The sequence below is a fragment of the Coregonus clupeaformis genome, chromosome 27, assembly GCF_020615455.1.
Source record: "Coregonus clupeaformis isolate EN_2021a chromosome 27, ASM2061545v1, whole genome shotgun sequence".
Classification (NCBI taxonomy): Eukaryota; Metazoa; Chordata; class Actinopteri; order Salmoniformes; family Salmonidae; genus Coregonus; species Coregonus clupeaformis.
In genome coordinates, this window is record NC_059218.1 from 16,307,300 (window position 1) to 16,326,956 (window position 19,657).

A 19,657-nucleotide genomic window follows, 5' to 3' on the forward strand; every position below is an offset into this window, starting at 1 on the left:
TTAATTTAACAGCTGAAAATCCCAGGCAGCTCGAGTAAACACTCATTATCAGGACAAATTGGAGAGAGAGAGGGAAGGGAGAGGGTGGAAGAGAAAAAAGTTTCAACGAAAGCAATATTAAATTAAGTGGGCAAACCAAAACAGATTGATATTGGTTGTTCTGACAGAGTTTTAGTGTGAGCTCCAGCAGACTGCAGTAGGTGGTGGGGGTGGAAAGTGTTTTTGTTAGAGTGCCTTTAATGGATAGGTTCATAACATGTTCCCCTTCATAATGAAACTTTCATGTTTTAATATAGGAAAAACCCATGTTAATGTTATATTTCAGTCTGTTAAAGATGGAATCCGCAGTAGGGGAAACAGCGCCACTGTTCTCCCCGAGGCCATTGTTATGTTTTGGTTTTGTTGACGAAGCAGAGGTGAGGATCTTCGCAACGTGATATATATACACACACACACAGTGGGGAGAACAAGTATTTGATACACTGCCGATTTTGCAGGTTTTCCTACTTACAAAGCATGTAGAGGTCTGTCATTTTTATCATAGGTACACTTCAACTGTGAGAGACGGAATCTAAAACACAAATCCAGAAAATCACATTGTATGATTTTTAAGTAATTAATTTGCATTTTATTGCATGATATAAGTATTTGATCACCTACCAACCAGTAAGAATTCCGGCTCTCACAGACCTGTTAGTTTTTCTTTAAGAAGCCCTCCTGTTCTCCACTCATTACCTGTATTAACTGCACCTGTTTGAACTCGTTACCTGTATAAAAGACACCTGTCCACACACTCAATCAAACAGACTCCAACCTCTCCACAATGGCCAAGACCAGAGAGCTGTGTAAGGACATCAGGGATAAAATTATAGACCTGCACAAGGCTGGGATGGGCTACAGGACAATAGGCAAGCAGCTTGGTGAGAAGGCAACAACTGTTGGCGCAATTATTAGAAAATAGAAGAAGTTCAAGATGACGGTCAATCACCCTCGGTCTGTGGCTCCATGCAAGATCTCACCTCGTGGGGCATCAATGATCATGAGGAAGGTGAGGGATCAGCCCAGAACTACACGGCAGGACCTGGTCAATGACCTGAAGAGAGCTGGGACCACAGTCTCAAAGAAAACCATTAGTAACACACTACGCCGTCATGGATTAAAATCCTGCAGCGCACGCAAGGTCCCCCTGCTCATGCCAGCGCATGTCCAGGCCCGTCTGAAGTTTGCCAATGACCATCTGGATGATCCAGAGGAGGAATGGGAGAAGGTCATGTGGTCTGATGAGACAAAAATAGAGCTTTTTGGTCAACTCCACTGCGCCGTGTTTGGAGGAAGAATAAGGATGAGTACAACCCCAAGAACACCATCCCAACCGTGAAGCATGGAGGTGGAAACATCATTCTTTGGGAATGCTTTTCTGCAAAGGGGACAGGACGACTGCACCGTATTGAGGGAGGATGGATGGGGCCATGTATCGCGAGATCTTGGCCAACAACCTCCTTCCCTCAGTAAGAGCATTGAAGATGGGTCGTGGCTGGGTCTTCCAGCATGACAACGACCCGAAACACACAGCCAGGGCAACTATGGAGTGGCTCCGTAAGAAGCATCTCAAGCTCCTGGAGTGGCCTAGCCAGTCTCCAGACCTGAACCCAATAGAAAATCTTTGGAGGGAGCTGAAAGTCTGTATTGCCCAGCGACAGCCCCGAAACCTGAAGGATCTGGAGAAGGTCTGTATGGAGGAGTGGGCCAAAATCCCTGCTGCAGTGTGTGCAAACCTGGTCAAGACCTACAGGAAACGTATGATCTCTGTAATTGCAAACACAGGTTTCTGTACCAAATATTAAGTTCTGCTTTTCTGATGTATCAAATACTTATGTCATGCAAATTAATTACTTAAAATTCATACAATGTGATTTTCTGGATTTTTGTTTTAGATTCCGTCTCTCACAGTTGAAGTGTACCTATGATAAAATTACAGACCTCTACATGCTTTGAAAGTAGGAAAACCTGCAAAATCGGCAGTATATCAAATACTTGTTCTCCCCACTGTGTGTGTATGTATGTATGTGTGTGTATATATGTATGTATGTATGTGTATATATACAGTGGGGGAAAAAAGTATTTAGTCAGCCACCAATTGTGCAAGTTCTCCCACTTAAAAAGATGAGAGGCCTGTAATTTTCATCATAGGTACACGTCAACTATGACAGACAAATTGAGGAAAAAAAATCCAGAAAATCTCATTGTAGGATTTTATGAATTTATTTGCAAATTATGGTGGAAAATAAGTATTTGGTCACCTACAAACAAGCAAGATTTCTGGCTCTCACAGACCTGTAACTTCTTCTTTAAGAGGCTCCTCTGTCCTCCACTCGTTACCTGTATTAATGGCACCTGTTTGAACTTGTTATCGGTATAAAAGACACCTGTCCACAACCTCAAACAGTCACACTCCAAACTCCACTATGCCCAAGACCAAAGAGCTGTCAAAGGACACCAGAAACAAAATTGTAGACCTGCACCAGGCTGGAAAGACTGAATCTGCAATAGGTAAGCAGCTTGGTTTGAAGAAATCAACTGTGGGAACAATTATTAGGAAATGGAAGACATACAAGACCACTGATAATCTCCCTCGATCTGGGGCTCCACGCAAGATCTCACCCCGTGGGGTCAAAATGATCACAAGAACGGTGAGCAAAAATCCCAGAACCACACGGGGGGACCTTGTGAATGACCTGCAGAGAGCTGGGACCAAAGTAACAAAGCCTACCATCAGTAACACACTACGCCGCCAGGGACTCAAATCCTGCAGTACGAGACGTGTCCCCCTGCTTAAGCCAGTACATGTCCAGGCCCGTCTGAAGTTTGCTAGAGTGCATTTGGATGATCCAGAAGAGGATTGGGAGAATGTCATATGGTCAGATGAAACCAAAATATAACTTTTTGGTAAAAACTCAACTCGTCATGTTTGGAGGACAAAGAATGCTTAGTTGCATCCAAAGAACACCATACCTACTGTGAAGCAGGGGGGTGGAAACATCATGCTTTGGGGCTGTTTTTCTGCAAAGGGACCAGGACGACTGATCTGTGTAAAGGAAAGAATGAATGGGGCCATGTATCGTGAGATTTTGAGTGAAAACCTCCTTCCATCAGCAAGGGCATTGAAGATGAAACATGGCTGGGTCTTTCAGCATGACAATGATCCCAAACACACCGCCCGGGCAACGAAGGAGTGGCTTCGTAAGAAGCATTTCAAGGTCCTGGAGTGGCCTAGCCAGTCTCCAGATCTCAACCCCATAGAAAATCTTTGGAGGGAGTTGAAAGTCCGTGTTGCCCAGCGACAGCCCCAAAACATCACTGCTCTAGAGGAGATCTGCATGGAGGAATGGGCCAAAATACCAGCAACAGTGTGTGAAAACCTTGTGAAGACTTACAGAAAACGTTTGACCTGTGTCATTGCCAACAAAGGGTATATAACAAAGTATTGAGAAACTTTTTTTATTGACCAAATACTTATTTTCCACCATAATTTGCAAATAAATTCATAAAAAATCCTATAATGTGATTTTCTGGAGAAAAAAAATCTCATTTTGTCTGTCATAGATGACGTGTACCTATGATGAAAATTACAGGCTTCTCTCATCTTTTTAAGTGGGAGAACTTGCACAATTGGTGGCTGACTAAATACTTTTTTCCCCCACTGTATATATATATATATGTATATATATATATATATATATATATATATATATACAGTGCTATGAAAAAGTATTTGCCCCCTTTCTATTTTTCTCTACTTTTGCATATTTGTGATACTGAATGTTATCTGATATTCAACCAAAACCTAATATTAGATAAAGGGAACATAAGTGAACAAATAACACAACAATTACATATTTATTTCATAAACAAAGTTATGCAACACCCAATTCCCCTGTGTGAAAAAGTAATTTCCCCCTTACACTCAATAACTGGTTGTGCCACCTTTAGCTGCAATGATTCCAACCAAATGCTTCCTGTAGTTGTTGATCAGTCTCTCACGTCGCTGTGGAGGAATTTTGGCCCACTCTTCCATGCAGAACTGCTTTAACTCAGTTACGTGTGGGTTTTCAAGCATGAACTGCTCGTTTCAAGTCCTGCCACAACATCTCAATTGGGATTAGGTCTCGACTTTGACTAGGCCATTCCAAAACTTCCAATTTGTTGCTTTTTAGCAATTTTCATGTAGACTTGATTGTGTGTTTTGGATCATTCCACAGTAAGAACATCATACCAAAGGTCAAGCATGGTGGTGGTGGTGTGATGGTTTGGAGGTGCTTTGCTGCCTCAGGACCTGGACGACTTGCCTTAATAGAAGGAACCATGATTTCTGCTCTGTATCAGAGAATTCTACAGGAGAATGTCAGACCATCCGTCTGTGAGCTGAAGCTGAAGCGCAGCTGGGTCATGCAGCAAGACAATGATCCAAAACACACAATCAAGTCTACATGAGAATTGCCAAAAAGCAACAAATTAGAAGTTTTGGAATGGCCTAGTCAAAGTCCAGACCTAATCCCAATTGAGATGTTGTGGCAGGACTTGAAACGAGCAACTATGAAATAACACATATGGAATCAAGTAGTATCCAAAAAAGTGTTAAAGAAATCAAAATATATTTTATATTTGAGATTCTTCAAATAGCCACCCTTTGCCTTGATGACAGCTTTGCAAACTCTTGGCATTCTATCAACCAGCTTCACCTGGAATGCTTTTCCAACAGTCTTGAAGGAGTTCCCACATATGCTGAGCACTTGTTTGCTGCTTTTCCTTCGCTCTGCCGTCCGACTCATCCCAAACCATCTCAATTGGGTTGAGGTCGGGGGGTTGTGGAGGCCAGGTCTTCTGATTCAGCACTCCATCACTCTCCTTCTTGGTCAAATAGCCCTTACACAGCCTGGAGGTGTGTGGGGTCATTGTCCTGTTGAAAAACAAATGATAGTCCCACTAAGCCCAAACCAGATGGGATGGTGTATCACTGCAGAATGCTGTGGTAGCCATGCTGGTTAAGTGTGCCTTGAATTCTAAATAAATCACTGACAGTGTCACCAGCCAAGCACCCCCACACCATAACACCTCCTCCTCCATACTTTACGGTGGGAACTACACATGCGGAGATCATCCGTTCACCCACACCGCGCCTCACAAAGACACGGCGGTTGGAACCAAAAATCTAATGGCCATTGCTCATGTTTCTTGGCCCAAACAGGTCTCTTCTTCTTATTGATGTCCTTTAGTAGGGGTTTCTTTGCAGCAATTCGACCATTCACATTCACACAGTCCCCTCTGAACAGTTGATGTTGAGGTGTCTGTTACTTGAACTCTGTGAAGCATTTATTTGGGCTGCAATTTCTGAGGCTGGTAACTCTAATGAACTTATCCTCTGCAGCAGAGGTAACTATGGGTCTTCCATTCCTGTGGCGGTCCTCATGAGAGCCAGTTTCATCATAGCGCTTGATGGTTTTTGCGACTGCACTTGAAGAAACGTTCAAAGTTCTTGAAATGTTCCGTATGAATGTCAGTCAATGTCTTAAAGTAATGATGGACTGTTGTTTCTCTTTGCTTATTTGAGCTGTTCTTCCCATAATATGGACTTGGTCTTTTACCAAATAGGGCTACCCCCCCCACCTTGTCACAACACAACTGATTTGCTCAAAGGCATTAAGAAGGAAAGAGATTCCACTTTTAAGAAGGCACACCTGTTAATTGAAATGCATTCCAGGTGACTACCTCATGAAGCTGGTTGAGAGAATGCCAAGAGTGTGCAAAGTTGTCATCGAGGCAAAGGGTGGCCATTTGAAGAATCTCAAATATAAAATATATTTTGATTTGTTGAACACTTTTTTGGTTATTACATGATTCCATATGTGTTATTTCATAGTTTTGATGTCTTCACTATTATTCTACAATGTAGAAAATAGTCAAAATAAAGAAAAACCCTTGAATGAGTAGGTGTGTCCAAACTTTTGACTGGTAGTGTATATTTGTTTCAGGTACATATTCTGCTGTTCGATCGCACGTGCAATGATGTCAGAGGGGGAAAAAGCAGTGTTCGTTGTTTGCTGTAACTTATTTGTTGTTATATAGCAAACGGTAGTGGCAGTTTCACCACTAAGGATTCCAGCTTTTAAAGTTGTAATATTACACATTTTCCCACCCACGGAATAACCCTTCAAGATGCGCTCCTTAATCTCACAGGTGCATATAGAATAGCGTTCTATTTAGGGCTGTGACGGTCATGGAATTTTGGATTACGGTTATTTGCCAGCCAATTAATTTTTCTCTCCTCCTCCACTCCTGGCTGCATGTACTGCCATAGAAATAGAATGAATAGAACATGCGTCCCCATTCAAGTCAATGATAATAATGGGTTAATGGTATAGTGGGTGGACTGGCGGCCATTGCGAGTGTAATCAAAATGGGACCATCGTGCTCTCCCAGAAGCTTGGGCGGTGCTCAAAACCCGCAAACCCAGACTAACAGAAGGTGTAATATGTCCGCACCCAAAAATATGTTGCATAAAGCTTACTTCATTGTGAGTGTACCCATAGGCTGGGTTGAAGATATATATTTTCTACCTAGCCCATAGGAGCAAAGCAGAAAGGGTACCCATCAATATGTGCTGTGATTTGTTGATTCAACTCAACTGACGTTACAAAAAATACATTCCATTGCATGAGCCACATCAGTTACCGTAATTTGAATGAAAATGTTACATTACCATGGATATTATTTCATCACAATACCAGGCAGCCATTGCAAGTATACCCATGAGTTTACCAGTCCAATTGCCTGGGTTAGCGGTTGCAAGCCCGTTTTATTCATTCTATTTCTGTGTGCTGCTGCTGCAGTGAGGTGGGCGTTGCCTAGGCAACCAAAGTAGTGTTTGCTACAATACCTTGCTTGTTTCAGCTAGGAGCAACAAAGTGTTACCACAGAATGTTACCACAGAGTCAACCACAAGAATGCCTGTCCATTCGTCTTCTGTCAGCTGTTCGTTCCACAAAAACAAAACAAAAATGTGATGACGGTTATTTTATTTTCATGACTGTCTTCATCCATAACCGTTGGTTATACGGTAATTGTACCAGCCCTAGTTGTACTGTGTTTAGTTTAGCTCTCTAACACCCTTTTGTGTTATTTCTCCTATGTGTCAGTGATTCAGATGAGAATGGGAACGTTGCTAAAGAAGCCAGCAGTTCGTCTGCAGAAGAGAGCTCTTCTGGTTCCGAATCTGGGTCCGACGCAGACTCTGACTCAGGCACCGAACACAAGAAGAAAACCAAATCTAAAGCCAAACCCAAGGTGAGACAACCAACCGTGAGGGCAACCGCTTGCTGGGTGTGTCAGTTTAACATGGTTAACACCTCAGAAATAACCCCTAGTGGGGTTTTCCTTTATCTGCAGTTGATTGAATTGAGACCATGGTCTGACTCTGAACAGATGAAGTTATTTTGACCTGTGTCCAATCAGACTTCTTCTCCACACTGTAAATAAGACAGTTTGAACCAACCCTCTGTTCGGCATAGTACAACACTATATAATGTGTTAGTTAGTGTGAACTGTGGGAGAATCTCAATTGCATACTCCTCACGTCCTCTCTCCTCACCTCCTCAAAACCCATTGGAGGAGAAGGTCTGAGGGGAGGGACCTCTGGCTTTCTCATCCAATGGGTTTTGAGAAGGAGATGAGGAGCGAGGACGTGAGGAGTACGCAATTGAGATTCTCCCAGTGTCTTTTTAGAGCTAGTGGAGGCAGATAAATCATATTCTACACAGTGGAATATGATTTGGTCTGCTTCTTTGCAGCATCGTCTTCCCTATCTATCTCACCCCCCTCTTTTTCCTTCACTCCTCCTCCCTTCCCTCTCTCTTTCATTCCCTCTTTCGTTCTCGGCTATGAAATTCTCATTTTGCATACTTTGCTTCTACGACCTATGCATCTCTCCATCTTTTCTCTCCCTCTTTCGCTCTTCCACTCGCTCTTTCTCTCGCTCACTCCGCCTGCTAACAAGGGTTCCTTCTCTATTACCGCCACCAAGCGGCAAGAGACAATCTGAGAAGATACGTCCTCTAACTTCATTATTTGTTTTCACTATTACACCTTCTCTCTCTCTCTCCCTCTCTCACGCTCTCCGTTAGTGGATCCCGCAGTAAGCAGAGTGGAATTTTACGGTTCTTTATAAGACGTGAGCAGGGCCGTGGTTGGTTAGGAGGGCGTGGAGAGCGAGAGAGAGGTCCGTAATAGTGCTCTTATGTTTAATAGCGTTTTTATTGTTACCCGTTGTAGTGTAGATCTGGCGATGCACATCCTGATATTCCGAGTCGCCGTTTGACAAGCCTGGCCTAGTGGTTGGAGGTAGTCGCTAGAGTGTATCGGGTTGTGACAGGACATGCCTCATGGCTGGCCCATGCAGATCAGAGACACGCTTCAGATGTGCAGTGTGTATATGCACAGCAGCCTGAGAAATAGAATTGATATAGAATTGAATTTTATGTACATAGCAGATATGTTTAGGAATATCATGTTACATTGGATAGACGCTGTCAGTCAAATTAGGCAGTGTAGGCTACATTCCCCCATATACAGTACAGACAGACTTTACTTCCAATATTCTGCTTGTCATCTTTTCTGTCTTCCGCTTGTTCTTCTATCTCTTTCTCTTTCATCTACACTACTGATCAAAAGTTTTAGAACACCATCTCATTCAAGGGTTTTTCTTTATTTTTAATATTTTCTACATTGTAGAATAATAGTGAAGACATCAAAACTATGAAATTACACATGGAATCATGTAGTAACCAAAAAAGTGTTAAACAAATCAAAATATATTTTATATTTGAGATTCTTCAAATAGCCACCCTTAGCCTTGATGACAGCTTTGCACACTCTTGGCATTCTATCAACCAGCTTCACCTGGAATGCTTTTCCAACAGTCTTGAAGGAGTTCCCACATATGCTGAGCACTTGTTGGCTGCTTTTCCTTCAGTCTGCGGTCCAACTCATCCCAAACCATCTCAATTTGGTTGAGGTTGGGGGATTGTAGAGGCCAGGTCATCTGATTCAGCACTCCCTCCCTCTCCATCTTGGTAAAATATCCCATACACATCCTGGAGGTGTTTTGGATCATTGTCCTGTTGAAAAACAAATGATAGTCCCACTAAGCCCAAACCAGATGGGATGGCGTATAGCTGCAGAATGCTGGGGTAGCCATGCTGGTTAAGTGGGGCGGCAGGTAGCTTAGTGGTTAAGAGCGTTGTGCCAGTAACCAAAAGGTTGCTGGTTCTAATCCCCTGATGAAAAATCTGTCGATGTGCCCTTGAGCAAGGCACTTAACCCTAATTGCTCCTGTAAGTCGCTCTGGATAAGAGCGTCTGCTAAATGACTAAAATGTAAAATGTGTGCCTTGAATTCTAAATAAATCACAGACAGTGTCACCAGCAAAGCACCCCCACACCATAACACCACCTCCTCCATGCTTTACGGTGGGAACCAAACATGCAGAGATCATCCGTTCACCCACACCGCGTCTCACAAAGACACGGCAGTTGGAACCAAAAATCTCAAATTTGGAATCCAGACCAAAGGACACATTTCCACCGGTCTAATGTCCATTGCTTGTATTTCTTGGCCCAAGCATGTCTCTTCTTATTGTTGGTGTCCTTTAGTAGTTGTTTCTTTTCGGCAATTCGACCATGAAGGCCTGATTCACACAGTCTCTTCTGAACAGTTGATGTTGAGATGTCTGTTACTTGAACTCTGTGAAGCATTTATTTGGGCTGCAATTTCTGAGGCTTGTAACTCTAATGATCTTATCCTCTGCAGCAGAGGTAACTCTGGGTCTTCCATTCCTGTGGCGGTCCTTATGAGAGCCAGTTTCATCATAGCGCTTGATGGTTTTTTCTCTTTGCTTATTTGAGCTGTTCTTGCCATAATATGGACTTTTACCAAATAGGGCTATCTTCTGTATACCCCCCCTACCTTGTCACAACACAACTGATTGGCTTAAATGCATTAAGAAGGAAAGAAATCCCACAAAGTAACTTTTAAGAAGGCACACCTGTTAATTGAAATGCATTCCAGGTGACTACCTCATGAAGCTGGTTGAGAGAATGCCAAGTGTGTGCAAGGCTGTCATCAAGGCAAAGGGTGGCTATTTGTTTAACACTTTTTTACTACATGATTCCATATGTTATATCATAGTTTTTATGTCTTCACTATTATTCTACAATGTAGAAAATAGTACAAATAAAGGGAAAACCCTTGAATGAGTAGGTGTTCTAAAAACTTTTGACCGGTAGTGTATATCCCTCATTAATCTCAGCATTCATGTTGAAACATTTGCTAAAAAAGGTAACGCTATTTGTATTTACTATAAATATGTTTCACGATCTGACAAAGACCTAAGGGTCAAATATTAATTAATATTTATTTTGTTATTCAGTACCTGTTCCAAGCCGGTAGATATATGTATGCTCTAGGGACAGTTTGTTTCTCACGAAGGTTTCTGTTGTTCTTTTCCCTAGATGGAGGTGAAGTCAAAGAAGGTGGTGTCCCTTTTGGATTTGGATGACTGTACGTTTTATGTCCGCAAAACAGCACGTAACTGTGAAAAATACATAAACTGTAGAACTGACAATATTTCCAGTGGGAATTAAGCCTATTTATGCCTTAAATGACATAATAAATATATATACAGTGGGGAAAAAAAGTATTTAGTCAGCCACCAATTGTGCAAGTGTTCCCACTTAAAAAGATGAGAGAGGCCTGTAATTTTCATCATAGGTACACGTCAGCTATGACAGACAAAATGAGAAAAAAAAATCAAGAAAATCACATTGTAGGATTTTTAATGAATTTATTTGCAAATTATGGTGGAAAATAAATATTTGGTCAATAACAAAAGTTTGTCAATACTTTGTTATATATACCCTCTGTTGGCAATGACACGGGTCAAACGTTTTCTGTAAGTCTTCACAAGGTTTTCACACACTGTTGCTGGTATTTTGACCCATTCCTCCATGCAGATCTCCTCTAGAGCAGTGATGTTTTGGGGCTGTCGCTGGGCAACACGGACTTTCAACTCCCTCCAAATATTTTCTATGGGGTTGAGATCTGGAGACTGGCTAGGCCACTCCAGGACCTTGAAATGCTTCTTACGAAGCCACTCCTTCGTTGCCCGGGCGGTGTGTTTGGGATCATTGTCATGCTGAAAGACCCAGCCATGTTTCATCTTCAATGCCCTTGCTGATGGAAGGAGGTTTTCACTCAAAATCTCACGATACATGGCCCCATTCATTCTTTCCTTTACACAGATCAGTCGTCCTGGTCCCTTTGCAGAAAAACAGCCCCAAAGCATGATGTTTCCACCCCCGTGCTTCACAGTAGGTATGGTGTTCTTTGGATGCAACTAAGCATTCTTTGTCCTCCAAACATGACGAGTTGAGTTTTTACCAAAAAGTTATATTTTGGTTTCATCTGACCATATGACATTCTCCCAATCCTCTTCTGGATCATCCAAATGCACTCTAGCAAACTTCAGACGGGCCTGGACATGTACTGGCTTAAGCAGGGGGACACGTCTCGTACTGCAGGATTTGAGTCCCTGGCGGCGTAGTGTGTTACTGATGGTAGGCTTTGTTACTTTGGTCCCAGCTCTCTGCAGGTCATTCACAAGGTCCCCCCGTGTGGTTCTGGGATTTTTGCTCACCGTTCTTGTGATCATTTTGACCCCACGGGGTGAGATCTTGCGTGGAGCCCCAGATCGAGGGAGATTATCAGTGGTCTTGTATGTCTTCCATTTCCTAATAATTGTTCCCACAGTTGATTTCTTCAAACCAAGCTGCTTACCTATTGCAGATTCAGTCTTTCCAGCCTGGTGCAGGTCTACAATTTTGTTTCTGGTGTCCTTTGACAGCTCTTTGGTCTTGGGCATAGTGGAGTTTGGAGTGTGACTGTTTGAGGTTGTGGACAGGTGTCTTTTATACCGATAACAAGTTCAAACAGGTGCCATTAATACAGGTAACGAGTGGAGGACAGAGGAGCCTCTTAAAGAAGAAGTTACAGGTCTGTGAGAGCCAGAAATCTTGCTTGTTTGTAGGTGACCAAATACTTATTTTCCACCATAATTTGCAAATAAATTCATAAAAAATCCTACAATGAGATTTTCTGGATTTTTTTTCCTCAATTTGTCTGTCATAGTTGACGTGTACCTATGATGAAAATTACAGGCCTCTCATCTTTTTAAGTGGGAGAACTTGCACAATTGGTGGCTGACTAAATACTTTTTTCCCCCACTGTATATATACACATACATACATACATATATACACACACATACATACATACACACACAGTGGGGAGAACAAGTATTTGATATACTGCCGATTTTGCAGGTTTTCCTACTTTCAAAGCATGTAGAGGTCTGTAATTTTATCATAGGTACACTTCAACTGTGAGAGACGGAATCTAAAACAAAAATCCAGAAAATCACATTGTATGAATTTTAAGTAATTAATTTGCATGACATAAGTATTTGATACATCAGAAAAGCAGAACTTAATATTTGGTACAGAAACCTGTGTTTGCAATTACAGAGATCATACGTTTCCTGTAGGTCTTGACCAGGTTTGCACACACTGCAGCAGGGATTTTGGCCCACTCCTCCATACAGACCTTCTCCAGATCCTTCAGGTTTCGGGGCTGTCGCTGGGCAATACAGACTTTCAGCTCCCTCCAAAGATTTTCTATTGGGTTCAGGTCTGGAGACTGGCTAGGCCACTCCAGGAGCTTGAGATGCTTCTTACGGAGCCACTCCATAGTTGCCCTGGCTGTGTGTTTCGGGTCGTTGTCATGCTGGAAGACCCAGCCACGACCCATCTTCAATGCTCTTACTGAGGGAAGGAGGTTGTTGGCCAAGATCTCGCGATACATGGCCCCATCCATCCTCCCCTCAATACGGTGCAGTCGTCCTGTCCCCTTTGCAGAAAAGCATTCCCAAAGAATGATGTTTCCACCTCCATGCTTCACGGTTGGGATGGTGTTCTTGGGGTTGTACTCATCCTTATTCTTCCTCCAAACACGGCGAGTGGAGTTGACCAAAAAGCTCTATTTTTGTCTCATCAGACCACATGACCTTCTCCCATTCCTCCTCTGGATCATCCAGATGGTCATTGGCAAATTTCAGACGGGCCTGGACATGCGCTGGCATGAGCAGGGGGACCTTGCGTGCGCTGCAGGATTTTAATCCATGACGGCGTAGTGTGTTACTAATGGTTTTCTTTGAGACTGTGGTCCCAGCTCTCTTCAGGTCATTGACCAGGTCCTGCCGTGTAGTTCTGGGCTGATCCCTCACCTTCCTCATGATCATTGATGCCCCACGAGGTGAGATCTTGCATGGAGCCACAGACCGAGGGTGATTGACCGTCATCTTGAACTTCTTCTATTTTCTAATAATTGCGCCAACAGTTGTTGCCTTCTCACCAAGCTGCTTGCCTATTGTCCTGTAGCCCATCCCAGCCTTGTGCAGGTCTATAATTTTATCCCTGATGTCCTTACACAGCTCTCTGGTCTTGGCCATTGTGGAGAGGTTGGAGTCTGTTTGATTGAGTGTGTGGACAGGTGTCTTTTATACAGGTAACAAGTTCAAACAGGTGCAGTTAATACAGGTAATGAGTGGAGAACCTCTCTCATCTTTTTAAGTGGGAGAACTTGCACAATTGGTGGCTGACTAAATACTTTTTTTCCCCACTGTGTGTGTGTGTGTGTGTGTGTGTGTGTGTGTATGTATATATATATATATATATACAGTGCCTTCCACTATTATTGGCACCCCTGTTTAAGATGTGGTCGAGGACTTCCAAAAATTCTCCTTTTTTTTTTAAACAACATAGAACCCAAATGCAAAAAAAGAGAAAAATCCAACCTTTTATTTAAGTACATTACTTTGGTGGTTAAAAAAAAGAATCACACATTTAGAAAAAAATTAACTTGAAATCATGTGTCCCACAATTATTGGCACCCCTAACAATTCCGCTGAAAATTTTAATTGATTTTTTTAAAAATATATTTTTCTGTAGTTGCTAAAGTTGGTCAGAGTATCTAGGAACTTTTAATTAGTTATTCATGACTTCCTGTTTCCCTGGGGTATAAATATGACGTGACACAGAGGCCTAATTCTCTTACCCATTTGTCAACATGGCAAAGACAAGAGAACACACCATTCAAGTAAGGCAGATTTGTGTTGACCTTCATAAGTCAGGCAATGGCTACAAGAAAATAGCCACTCGCCTTAACTTGCCCGTATCTACAGTCAGAGGAATCATTAAGAAGTTTAAAACAACTGGAACAGTGACAAACAAGGCTGGAAGAGGTCCCAAGTTTATCTTGCCACAACGCACAGTGAGGAGGATGGTAAGAGAAGTAAAAAAAAAAGTCCTAAGCTCACTGTCACAGAATTGCATCAAAGAGTGGCATCTTGGGGTCACAGTCTCCAAAACAACCATCAGACGCTCTCTACATGCCAACAAGCTGTTTGGGAGGCATGCAAGGAAAAAGCCTTTTCTCACTAACACTCACAAACGTAAACGTCTGGAGTTTGCTAAGCGGCACTTCAACTGGGATCGTGTGCTTTGGTCAGATGAGACTAAGATTGAGCTTTTTGGCAACAAACACTCTAAGTGGGTCTGGCGTAAAACAAAAGATGAGTATGCCGAAAAGCACCTCATGCCCACCGTGAAGTATGGTGGAGGATCTGTGATGCTGTGGGCCTGTTTCTCTTCCAAAGGCCCTGGGAACCTTGTTAGGGTGCATGGCATTATGAATGCTTTGAACTACCAGGACATTTTAAATAAAAACCTGATGGCCTCTGCCAGAAAGCTGAAGATGGGTTGTCATTGGGTCTTTCAGCAGGATAATGATCCAAAACATGTGGCAAAATCTACACAAAAATGGTTCAGCAGTCACAAACTCAAGGTCCTCCCATGGCCATCTCAGTCCCCAGACCTCAACCCAATCGAAAACCTGTGGGGCGAGCTAAAGAGGAGAGTGCATAAGAGAGGACCCAGGACACTGGATGATCTAGAAAGATTGTGCAAAGAAGAATGGTCAAAGATCCCTCTCTCTGTGTTCTCCAATCTTGTGAAATGTTATAGGAGGAGATTAAGTGCTGTCTTGTTGGCAAAAGGGGGTTGTACAAAGTATTAACATCAGGGGTGCCAATAATTGTGGGACACATGATTTAAAGTATTTTTTTTTCTAAATGTGTGATTTTTTTTTTTTACACCAAAGTAATGTACTTAAATAAAAGGTTGGATTTTTCTCTTTTTTTGCATTTGGGTTCTATGTTGTTTTTAAAAAAAAAAAGGAGAATTTTTGGAAGTCCTCGACCACATCTTAAACAGGGGTGCCAATAATTGTGGAGGGCACTGTATGTGTGTGTGTGTGTATGTGTGTGTGTGTGTGTGTGTATATATATATATATATGTATATATATATGTGTGTGTGTATGTAATTTAGCGGATACTTTTATCCTAAGCGACTTACAGTAATGCGTGCATACATTTTACGTATGGGTGGTCCCCGGCCTTCTCTGTGTCCTGTAGTCACTCCTACACCAGTGACCCAGCCCAAGTCGTATGTCCTCTCCCCCAGCCTGCTTGGAGACCTGGAAGGCCTGTCTCTCGCCAACGTCTCCTCCACCATGCAGGTGAGTGTGTGTACTGTCTGACTGTCTGTGTCAGTTTGTCTATCCCTCCCTCTGTGTCCACTGGATCCTGTGTGTGTCTGGTTGACAGAGCTGAGAGAGAGACAACATACAGTAGTGTGTCTCTGAATGAGTTGGTCTCTCCAGTGGCTGAGATATCTCCTCGTGAGGTTGGCTACTGACCTTTTCCTCCTCCCTGAACATATTTATATCTCCTCTCTCCTCTCCTCCTCTCCATCCCTCCCTCTCATACAAGTGCACTGCCTGCCTCCATCTCTCTGTCAGTCGTTCCTTCCCTGTTGTCTCTGTACAGTGTGTCTATGCACGATGGTTGACCTTTTCCAAGTGTAATGGCTCTTTCTCTCTTTGGTCTTGAGATTTCTGTGCGCGTGTTGGCCATGCACTTGCACTAGTTTAGCTGAGGACCGTGTGTGACCAACCAATCAATATAAGCTAATCCATTAGAGAGCCGATATGTCCCAATAACATCACCATAACGTCCCATATTGTTCCTATTACATTCCTTAGCTACAAAAAAGAAGTTCCCTCAGGGAAGACGTTCCCTTATGTATCCAATCTTTTAGTTATTTTTGTAGTTTTCTGTCCTCACTCGTCCAGGGCTTTTGTGTCAGTGTGCGCGTGTGTGTGTGTGTGTGAGAGAGTCTGTTCCTACGCTTTTGAAAGTAAGTAGCAAGAGGGTTGTGAGGTTATTTACCCCAGTCTATGAATCCTGATGGCCATCATGTATTTATGCATAGGATTGACTCTCAATCAGATGCTGATGTGCAAACAGCACCCTGTTTAATCTGCAATTCTATTCTCTATTACTGCCCGGCCTTCACCTTTCAGTACACACACCACTCTGCATACAGACAGGCCTGGGAAGGGCTGTCAATCTCACACACTCTCTCTCTCACACACACACACACACACACGCAGTATCACCCACTCACTCATTCCCTATCTCTCTCACACACACACAAATTGACACACACACACACCATCTCCTTCACACACTTGCCCTGGTGTCATTTCTATTTCTCACCAATCCGCCCGCAGAAGCAGTGAGTGTGTCTCAGCTGAGCGCTTTGGCCCTTTTAGAGAATTACTGCATGGTTATCAAAGACATTTACATTAACCCTGGTCACCGTCTCTGACCTCTCCTCTCCTCTATCTCCCTCTCTTCTTCTCCCCCCTCTTTTTCCCTTTCTCTCTCCCTCTCTTCCCTTTCTCTCTCTCTCTTTCTCTCTCTTCTCTCTCTCTTTCATGCTCCCTCTCTCTAATAACATTTTGACATTAAAGGATCTCTCACAAATGCATTTTAAACCACCCCACCCTGCCACACACCCTCCGTCCGCTGTCCATGTGTATGGGGGGGTTGGCTAAGGCTGATAACTTTTCATTCATAATTAGCATTGGGCGAATGAGGCTGCGTTGGGGGGAAATTGAACTGTCAGCAGCAGGGCGCGGGCCGTTTGACCCCATCACACCCGGAGGGGGCCCATCATAATTTGTTCATTTGGTGCCCATCAGGCGGGCCCCTCCTCCCCCGTCTCCCCACTCTGACCTCCCCCGGTGTGGGCGCGCTGGGTTAAGGTCTAATTATGAGTCAGCAGTGGGCTGGGAAAGGCAGGAATATCGCAGCCCTGCCCTCCACACACCCCTACCTGCCACTCTCACACACACACACACACACACACACACACACACACACTGGCTGGGTATAAATATGTTTAAATGCCCTGTAGGAAATAGTGCAATATGCAATCGGTTGGTTTTGATGGGATGGGATGTGGCTGGGTGAGTGTGTGTGAGGGGGTTGTCTGTCTGTGTCTGTCTGTCTGTCTCTGAATCAAGTCCCTGATGCAAAGGCTTCAATTAAACTGATGCCACCATAGTAAGATTTACTGACTGAGTCTTGGTGTACAATAACTATCCATGTTTCTTTGAAAGTAACCAGATGAATCACTTAAAACAAAATCATATATAGTGATGAATGGTCCCAGATGAGCTAACCTCCGTCGATGTGCTTTGGGATAACTAACTCCTGTTGGTTTAATATGGTTGTAGGTGACAGCAGTGACATCGAGCTGACTCCTTCTAGTCAAGGTCTTCTGATAGACTGACTCAATTAATTGTCATCTCCTGACTGACTGAAGGGAACAATTACAATCAGATGCGTCTCTTACACCCGTTTCTCTTTCTGTCTGTCTCTCATACAATCTCACAACATAATGAAATCCTCTTTCGGAAGTAACAAGCAGCCAATGTCACAAAAGCAGAAATGGATTTTCAATACATCCCCATACATCTCCTAACACGCACTCTTTCTCTTAAATTGGACATCTTATGCGTCCACATGCTCGCCAGACGCCCTGTTACGGTTAGCCCCTTTTGAATATGTCAGCGGGATTTTCAGGTCGTTTTCCAAAGAGGATGCTGGGAGGGAGTGAGCGTGTCGTCCCGTTGTGTGTGTGTGTGTGTGTCCAGGCTCTGAAGGTGACTGGCGTGTGTGTCATCCATCACAGTAGCTTCCTTTAAGTTGAGACATAATAGAGCCTCTCAATCAACTTCCTCTCCCATTGTCAGCTTCCCCGAAGTCTAGAAGAGACAAGACAAAAAGAGACATACCCTGTGTGTGTGTGTGTGTGTGTGTGCATGTGTGCGTGCCACAGTGGAGTCAAGGTTACATCCCTAGTCTGCTGTTATTTACACTTTGGGTCTGGAGGATGCCTCCTGCCTCACAGGCCAACAGTGGCGGAAGACATGGGGAGGTTGTGTGTGTGTTAAGCCGTCACTGTCCACTGTGTCAAATTGGTGATGATAAGCGGTTTGAAGCCCTGTCCTATCCTGTCCTCCTTTCCTCCCTGCAGCCCTCCCTCCTCTCAGGGGTGTTAGACAGGACCTTGAGTGCAGAGTGTGGCAGGATGTGCTTGTCAGGAAGGTAAATCTGCATTGTGACGGGGTGGCAGACATTATGGCCAGCTTTATCGACAACGACTGCTCTGACACGGACAAACGTGGCCCGATAAATGTCCCTCGTTGGCGTGACGGGCGAGTGTGAGGGTGCCGCGCTACGACAGCACGCCGGCAAATGTTTGTATGACCCCCTTCCTGTCTGTGTGTCCAGGATGTCTGGGGGTACGCGTCACAAAACGTCACGTCTAGGCTGACCATAGGAGGTTTGAGATCTCCTCCTCTTCTCTGTGTCGTTGTATGAAGATAACCTCCTCTTCTTCTGTATAAAGAAAAACCTTTGACTGTGATTAGCCAGCCAGTTCCTGTTTACTAACTAAACAGTGTCATTGAACGCTGAATCAGTTAGGGGCCCAGGGCAGTAACACACAAGAGATGGCACTTTGACTTCCATCTCCTCAGCCCCCTGTTGTATTTCAAACGGATTCTCCACACTCACACACCATGACAGTCCTGAGAATGCCTCACACACATCTCTTCTTCTCTCCCCCACTCCCTTCTCCTATTGTCTGATCTGGAACAGACTGGCAATCCGTCCACCCACCTCCATCTCCTGTCAAACAACGCGTTTCTGACACCTCTCAAAACCCTGTGTGTGTGTTCCCATTTCAGAAATGAGGAGTTATATTCGCCCCCTCATTTCACTCTCACCGTTTCACACATTTGTTTGCTTGGACCCGTTTTATCTTGCTTGTTGTCGTTGAGTTTTTTGACATTGCGTTGTGAGATTTCGCACACCTCTTTCTATCGTTCCCCCCTCTATCCCTTCCCCTCACTCTGTCCATCTCGCCGCTTGTCGAGGTTAACACATAGCACCAGCAGCCGCAGGTGTAACGGAGGGATTCATGAAGTGTTAACTACTCGTTTTAGCGTTCTCACACTTTACTCTCATTAACACGTTGATATCCATGTGTCTGTCTGACAGAGGCAGGGAGGTGCGTG

At 43.7% G+C, this 19,657-nt stretch overlaps 1 protein-coding gene across 1 annotated transcript in view; it reads left to right on the top strand.

The window, feature by feature from the left end:
* Positions 1-19,657, top strand: part of LOC121541561 (AP-3 complex subunit beta-1) — an 85,025-nt gene that overhangs the window by 34,912 nt on the left and 30,456 nt on the right. The window contains exons 20-22 of the mRNA XM_041850651.2: positions 7,194-7,341; positions 10,563-10,611; positions 15,639-15,742. Of these exons, the coding sequence (XP_041706585.1) occupies positions 7,194-7,341; positions 10,563-10,611; positions 15,639-15,742 (301 nt within the window). The remainder of the gene's footprint in view (positions 1-7,193; positions 7,342-10,562; positions 10,612-15,638; positions 15,743-19,657) is intronic.